Here is an 8,677-nt window from a genome sequence, read left to right on the forward strand (position 1 = left end):
TATGTGTGTATTAGCCAATTAGAGATCAGCGGCGGATTACTCTTTAAAAGCCGACTCAGCGGTCATAGACTAAACGAAGCTTCAGTCGACACATCTGAACGTTGCGTTGGGAATTTTTTAAGGTACAAACGAATCAGTCCTAATTTTAATCAATGTGTTTAAAGTGTCATCTCCAGCCTTTAATGTTATCAGACGTCAAACAAAACATTCACATCTGAAAAGGCTGCAAACGTGGATCTGATCTGGGTTCAAGGGGCATGATTTATGACACCCCATTAGGCGCAGATCATACACAAGAGAGCAAAGGCAAAACAAAATACAGAAATGTACTGGATACATTACCATAACAAGAATGGCTGTAAACGATTGGGAAACGGAGAAACTTTAATAACGTGACTTCCTCATTAAAAGTGGAACCATAACTGTATCAGTTTAAAAAGACGCAGACAACTGTGAGAAACAAAAAACATGCGTTATATCCTTTAATTTCTAACAAGACAATAAATATAAAACGCATTTGAAATCAAATGCAATTGTTTGAGCTTGTCTAATGCTGATGATAGCTACTCAGGCCAACCAGGTGAGACACAGGGCCCACGACCGATCAAAAGTATCCAGGGAAAAATGTCCATTGCTCAAAAAAAAAGGCCCAATGTATCATCAGCCTGAGAGCACAGAGATATTGTAAGATAAAGCACTTTGTTCAAATAACCACTAAATAATTTCACAAGAACAGCAGATTCCCATGAGGATTATTTGTTGCCTGTGGAAGGATCAGTTGCAGTGCTGTAAAACATAAAGCTGTTTGATATAAATGAATGCATGTTGCATAATGCAGGGCAGCCACCCACAATCCAAAGCATTCTGAACCCATCCAAACAGATGCCTCCATTATAAATGACCACTCAAGGTTTGAGAATATCCTCGAAAACCTGTCTCCTGGATTAGTGACTTATGTAAGTGTTAAGTTTAAAACATCACATTATGCTATTTTAGAGACTTCGGGGAGGATTGTTTTTTGTGTTAATCTTGCTTTGGGTAAGCCGGTGTTTTTTGAAAATGCCTCCTTAACATTTTAACCTCAATTTCAATCAGATTATAAAATATAACGTCTCTAAACTACATATCGAAGGCAAACAGAAAACATACACACACACGTAAATATGTGTTAGTGTATACCTATGTTTTGTTGTACACACACACGTATACTATATTCTATATATTCAGAATGACACGCATCGTGACGTGCATTTTCATTTTTCTTTGATGTTTCCTTAATCTCTTTTCCACAGTTTGCTATATTAAGTTTTGAGGTCATAAGCTAATTTCAGTTTCACATTTTTAATCAACCTTTTCTGCTATTTGAAAAAGAATATTTTAATGCATCCGTTTTTGCTAACTCGTATCTGCCCATGGGTTAACAAAGGACTAATCCCGATTCATTCATGATTTTGAACAAATCAGAGATGCGGTAGAGTTTGTGATGACACGGCTCCAGATCCCAGCACACTTCACTCTAATGGTCGCCCCACACCAGACAAAAGCATCCATACAACAGCCAGGAGAGGAGCGGTGCAGTGCGGTTGACTCGTTCAGTGTGTGTGTGTGTGTGTGTGGGTGGGTGGGGGTAGGGGGTCAGATTAGCCACAGTCCATATCTGTTTCTATCCGGTGAATACATTTCCACACATTTGGGTAGAGAGAGCAAAGGAACGGCCAGGCACAGAGTCAGCTGACAGCTCTGACTTCATCTAGGTCAGTCTGCTGCATGTGTGTATGTCTGGACCCCTGGGCTACACACACAACTCACACACACATTGACATTCAGACTCCCTGATCCATCCCCAAATTTCATCCATCCTTCCTCCCCCCAGCAACATCACCATCTGTGTGCGAAGGGGCTTGCCAAACACCCAGCGTTCACTTGATCGGGTGTTATTTTGTCAGTAACACTAGTGTAAAAGTGTGTTTTCCTACAATGCATGTAAACGTAATGTATCTTACAGGTATGCATTTTATTGTAATTTGTTTGCACAGTTAACTGAGGAGGAAGTCAATGGTCGGGGCAGTCTGGTGGTCAAAAGAGTGTCTCTATGAGGGGGTGGTGCTCCATTCTGTGTCGCGTGCTGTTGCACCCCCTCCAAAGGTTTCTGAATTTCACGCTGGGCCTGGTTTGGGTTTGGGATAGTGGGGCTGAGCATAGCCTACGGGACTTGCCCCACTGACACGGTTATTGATGTGTCCGTGCCACACGACGGACAGAAAGGCCTGGTGTGTGGAGGGGATGACAGTGAGGTCACGGCGGAGCAGAAAGGGAGGCGTTTCTTTTGTATTGGACGGGTAAAAAGAGCAGACAAGTCTAAACTGGACCACTTGAAACCACATGAGTGCACATGACAGGGAAGATCACTCATGTATGGAATGAGCGATAGAAAAAAACAAAGCCCAGTTTAGTAACACTGTCTGTGAAACATACAGTAGTATATCAGAAAAGTACTGAATATGTCATGATGTGTGATTTATTCCTCACATAACTGTGCATGAAGTGGAAAAAGTACAGTCTGCTGATGATTATTGCAAAATAATCCCTTGCATTTTTGAGGAAGGGCCTATTGATGTTCCACCAGTTTTGTAACAGACACAGTTTATTATTAAGAGGATGTTGTGCACTGTTTCCAGGGGAACAATTTTAGGAAGAAGACTAGAGCTCATGCCCTGACAAAAAAACGAAACAAAAAAAAAGGCTTTTGTATTGTCTGTAATTTAGGATGTCCACAAAGTGGTGTGAATAGACAAACCCCACTCCAGCTGAGGGCCAAACACATCACGGGATGAGCATCTGCCTTCAGCAACGGCGGGAACACAACTCTTCTCATGATCTCTGCTCATCACGATTGTAAATAATACAGATTTAAGTAAAAGGCAGCGGTGTGGATTACAGTAAAGGACATGCAAAACAAAATGGTTTTAGGGACCTCAAAACGAGTGGGATCAGATCGCTAGAGAATACTGCTGGTGAAGTGTATGGACACCAGCTGTCTGGCCACTTTGAGGAAAGACCACACAGTACATGACCAGAGGTTGACAATCAGTTGACTCAATGGATGTACTGTAGGTCTCTAGTGTTACAGTGTGCTATGAAGTTTTATTCATACAAATATGTTTACACAGCAGAAACATGAGACTCAGGGCAATGCCATTGGGGGAAAATGGCTTTCATAAATGTTGAATTAATTTTAACCCAAGCAATATGTTTTTAAAATGTCATGTGGTCACATTTAGTGTTGAGAATCGTGTGAATTGTGCTGCATTTCAAATATCACGTTTGGTGAACTCTGCCCTGTGAATTTGTATCACGAAGACATGTGGCCAACAGAAGATTGACATGGCATCTTAGCTGAATTAAAGGAATGCAAACTGGGGTCATATGACGCAATTTCAAGTTTTCCTTTCTCTTTGGAGTGTTACAAGCTCTTGGTGCATAAAGAAGATCTGTAAAGTTGCAAAGGCATATATTCTTTATAAAAGTTAAGGATCAAACACACACCCCTAAAATGTCTCGTTCTAACATGCCCCCACATGATGAGGGAAGATTTGCATAACGCTGCTGAAATGTTCATGTAAGGAAAGTAACTTTGATTATTGCTGTTGCCACTGGCATTATGTTGTGGAGACACTGTTTCGTTGTGAAAATGAAAAACACAGTACTATTCACCTGGTGACCTCGAGTCACTGGTAATGACTGTGGAGGCTGTCTGTGATCTAAATCCCGTGTGAATCGGCCATGTCTGTAATTTGTAAAGTAAGAATCCCCCCGCTAGTGACCTACCATATTTCGCATATCACACGGAGGTCCTGTGATAATATTAGCCCCGTGCGAATCAACATCTCTGTGATTTGGCCAGCATTTGGCAGGTCGTAATCTTTTTTTTGAGGTTTTTGTGTCCTGTGCACATTTTTATCCATCTTTCATGAAGAATTGAGTTGTAGTGTTTGATTGTATTTTGGGTGCTGTCATATCGATACTCCACAGGCTACAATTTGCAGAAAGAGAAAGCTGAAAAGGTTTTGAGATTAATGTGTTACAAATAAATCAGGCATAAAGCGTGAGATATTATTTTAAGTCAAAAGTAAGTCAAGCGCATATTTATGCAGAAAAACAATGGAAATGTAACACAGCGGATTGCAAAAACATCTTAACAGAAAGCTATTATTATTATTATTATTATTTTAGTTGAGCTACTTTTAAAGCAACTGTATGTAAGTTTTATTTTATTTTTTTATTTCAACTTTTGAGCCCCCTGCGGTTAAGTGAGTGGAAGTCATGTCGTTATTGAAAGTTCAGTGTACAGTGTTTGTTCAGACCTTAAAGCAAGCAAACACTTTGAAATTTGACTTTCCATTTACAACATAAAAGAAAGATATAAATATTAAAGCATTGTAAACTGACTCTGAAAGTCTGCTGTTGTAATCCACTGCTGTGGGATGAAAATGTTAAAAAGACAGATCAGTTTGTTCATATATCATTTGGTTAAGCATTATTAAGGAAATATTTTGTCCCAGAGGAAAATCACATTACCATCAAAGCTGCAAAGCATTATTAATATATCATAAAGCAGTCAGTTCACATTATGAAGCTTTCTGTACTAATGGTGTTGTGTAATTCACTGTTATTCATCAATGCTTTCCATGGCATGAAATAAAATAAGCTGTTCCTCTGCCCTAAAAATGCTATGAAGAGCAGCAGATGGCACGTTCTGTCCGTCACTTGACATGCGTCTAGCGGCGATTTAGGACAAAGCCAGTGGGACGGCTGAATTGTGCAGATGAGCACTTCATTGATTTCCTTATTCAACCCCAGGGGGTTACTGTATTGTGCTATTGTCCCAGCACCTTTGCTTCATATATTTTAATCATGAATTATTGTGCAATTATGCACCGGAGGGACAGGTGACGGGGATGGTGACATTATTCTCTCTAAATGTCAACGTTGTTTGTCCCTCTCTGTCACTGTTTAAAAATGCTTCCAGGGCCATTTGTTAAAAAGACAGGGTTATTATGTAGTAGTTTGCACATACAATTTTCCTGACAGCAGGGCTAATCTGATTTAGCCACACAATATCTGTATACGTTTAACCGTAAGATTAATACAATTCTGTCTGAACTCTAAACACAGGACTTGACTGTAATAGAATAATTGGCGCAGTTATTGAATCAGTGATTAAACTGAATATGAGCTGCTCACTCAGAGCTGAAAGCCCTGTTGGTCTTCAGAGAGTCCAGCAGAAGTGGATTCACAACATCACAGCGCCTCCTACTGGGTCAAGCCTCATGATGCAGACTCCCATGGACCCCTTGTTAAATCGGAGCCCTTGAAATAAGTTGTTATGGCACTCTTGCACTCTGGAGATGGTTTATCTATTCATCATTTGATTTTAGACTTCAACAGAATTGCAGGTTATGTTGTGTGTCAGTTTTTGTGATCCCAGTGTTCCAGAAATGTGTTTTTGGATTAATTTGGTTGATTTTGATGTTTGGGTGAGAAGCAGTGCTGGTCTGAGACTGGTTAGTGTTGGTGTGAGTTAGTCAGGTTAGAGTTAATCACTGAAAGGGCTTTTTTCAGGGTTCAGGTCTTGGGTTTGTAGTGCTTTAAAATGTAGCGGTTCGGTGGGACTCAATATTATATGCATCCAGAATTTTGAGGTTTTTTTTTATATATGCATATATTTTCCGTTATGCCAAATATAATTATTATTATTTTTTTTAAAAGAACAAAGCATGCCAATATTTTTCTGTTTTTGGTCTGTTTCATGTGTATATTGATTAGGGTGTGTAGGGTGTAAATGTACTGGATTGTGATTGGTAAGAAAGCCATTCTGACTTGGGTTCAGGACACAGTGTTCGTGAAGAAAGTTTACAGTTCTGTTGTTTGAAATACGGCTACACAACTTAAGAGACATGTTTATTGCCCTTCGGATGTTGTCAGGTTCAGATCCACTTCTTGTATTAAAGGGGACCACACACACACAGTTTCTGCCGGTCTCATGTTAACCTCGAGTCCCTGTAGAGTATATTGCAGCCTTCATCAGCTGTGTTTATAGACTTTGTTTGATCTGTTTATAATTGTCATTGAGTTGTTTTGGAGGGATTTCTTTTTATACATTTTTAAAGTTTATCCAAATGTTTTTTTTTTTTTGCGCTCAGATTATTTCATTTCTGGTAAAACATTTGGTACGATGGTGTTTCTTTTTTGTATTGTTTTAATACTGAACTCTATTCAGTTCTTATGTCAGCGTTGTTTGGTCCTTTATGTTTCGGATGTGATCATTTTGATCATTTGATCATTATGTTGTCCGAGTCAAACCATTTCTTCATATTTCTTTTGCAAGTCAGTTTTACATGCTGCTCTTTGATTGAAATATATAATTGATTTCATTTGTGGCCAAATCAACACCATCTTTGGTTGTTTCAAATCTTTGTTTAATAAATGTAATGTTCTTCAGAACTGAGGGCAATTGTCAATTATATGTGCTGTCTGGAGCTCATCTGTCCCCATTTCACAGGTTTCCATTATGTTTTGTGTTGGTGTATGATTTAAAAAATAATAATAATCTAACTATCTCTCTATATCTGTCTATGTATCTGTTTGTCTGTATATCTATCTATACATGTGTCTGCATATCTGTATAACTATCTTTATGTCTGTCTGTCTGTTTATATATATAGTCAGTCTGTTATTAAAGACACAGTCGGACTGTAGACTTGTCTGTCTATTTTCAGTGAATCCCATTAACACAGAGTATGACAGGGAGCTGTTTTAGTCACAGCCGATGAGTCAGTTCTCTAGGTTTGAGACACAGCCAGAGTGCAACTCTACACCTCCATTAATTAATAATCCAGTGATCTCCGAGCACCACACGGTGCTTGTCTGAATGAAGAGAGCACTTGCATCAGCTTGCAAACTTTCTCTTCTGTCGGATCCAATGAGCACACTTTATTTCAAGCAGTTCTGGAGTTTGATTATCATTTCTCTAAGCCACTACTAGTTGTTTGTTCTCTACTGTCTGAATATTGCTTTTAACGCACACCTTCGGGTGGCCCGTCATCTCCGGCAAACATGACTAAAATGTTATCGGCCCAGGAGGCTGCCAAGATCTATCACACGAATTACGTGAGAAACGCCAGGGCCGTTGGTGTTCTGTGGACTATCTTCACCATCTGCTTCGCCATCATCTGTGTGGTGGTCTTCATTCAGCCTTACTGGATTGGAGACAGCGTTGACACCCCTCAGTCCGGATACTTTGGGCTTTTTCACTACTGCATTGGGAACCCCATCACAGGAGAGCTGGTGTGTAAGGGCAGCGCTTTGGACTTTGGATCTATACCTTCAGGTGCCTTCAAAACCGCTATGTTCTTCGTTGGGATCTCTTTGCTGCTGATCGTGGGGACTATTGTCTGCTTCAGTTTGTTCTTCTTCTGCAACTCAGGCAGCGTCTACAAGATCTGTGCATGGATGCAGCTGGCAGCTGGTCAGTGCAACTAACTCATTCAGTTTTATTAATGACATAAACATTGCTTATGTGATTGTTCTTATTACTTACATTTTACAATAATTATTATACATATAAATAATATATTATATTATTATATTATGAATTATTATAATATATATATATATTTTTTTTTTTTAAATTTATTTCCTTAAAAATATAAAATCTTAAATGTATTATTTATCAAACCATGTGGCATTTATTTGTTGCTTTTTTATTTAAAGTGACATTATCTGTTTGCATATGTCACAGAATAATTTATTATTTAATGCAATAACGTTCAGTCATTTCTATGTCATGTTAATTTTGTATAATTTATAAACTATTATAGTGTTTATTTATATTTTGAATTAGCTTTTATTTTATATTTTTTATTAAATATTTGACATTTTAGTTTTTAAAGTTTTTCCTTTTTAAAAATGTCAGTTTTATTTTAGATTTAGCTATGTATTTATTTTTTAGCATTTAAATTTTTAACTTAAAAAAGTTTCATCAAAAGTTTATACTTTATTACAGATTTATTTAAATTAATGCAAATAAAAATATTTGAGATTTAATTTTATTAATGTAGTTAATATTGCCTGAGCTCTTCAGATGCCTCAAAGGGAAGTAAACATCTTTCTGTGAGTCCTGTAATGCATGAGGTCACTCAGGACTTCAGGACCCTGGATAGTTCCACATCTCACTGACAAGCAAAGCTGCTTTACAGTTTATCAGTGGAATACACTGAAATTGTGCTGTGTCTCATCCTATCTAATGATTTGATCAATGAGGACACAGATAACCCTCTCAACACGTCGTGTTACATAACGGTGCATTTGCAATGCATACTCATTAGACGAAAGTGAGAGTGATAGTGAGAGAGAGAGACGGAGTGAGTGTAAAGCAATACCCACCGCAGCACCAGCTGCCCTGCACAGAGTATATTGACATATGAATAATAAATGATGAGTTAAGTGTGGCTGAAGTTGCCAGGCAACAGTCCCAGTGCAAAGTATTTCTGGTAGACAAGAGTAATTAAAAAAAAAAACCATGGAGCATTTACATCATATTGCCCTTGCCAAATGATAATGACAAATCTGAATCTTATCTCACTCTATGAACTGCGTTTGGAGGGAAAGCTGCATT

At 38.4% G+C, this 8,677-nt stretch overlaps 1 protein-coding gene across 1 annotated transcript in view; it reads left to right on the forward strand.

Moving 5' to 3' along the window:
- Window positions 1-6,731: 6,731 nt before the first annotated feature.
- The window catches only part of LOC113055629 (LHFPL tetraspan subfamily member 5 protein-like), a 3,911-nt gene continuing 1,965 nt past the window's right edge, over window positions 6,732-8,677 (forward strand). Inside the window, exon 1 of the mRNA XM_026222047.1 lies at window positions 6,732-7,528. Within this exon, the coding sequence (XP_026077832.1) occupies window positions 7,117-7,528 (412 nt within the window). The 5' untranslated portion in view covers window positions 6,732-7,116. The remainder of the gene's footprint in view (window positions 7,529-8,677) is intronic.

Source organism: Carassius auratus, chromosome 36 (assembly GCF_003368295.1).
Source record: "Carassius auratus strain Wakin chromosome 36, ASM336829v1, whole genome shotgun sequence".
NCBI lineage: Eukaryota > Metazoa > Chordata > Actinopteri > Cypriniformes > Cyprinidae > Carassius > Carassius auratus.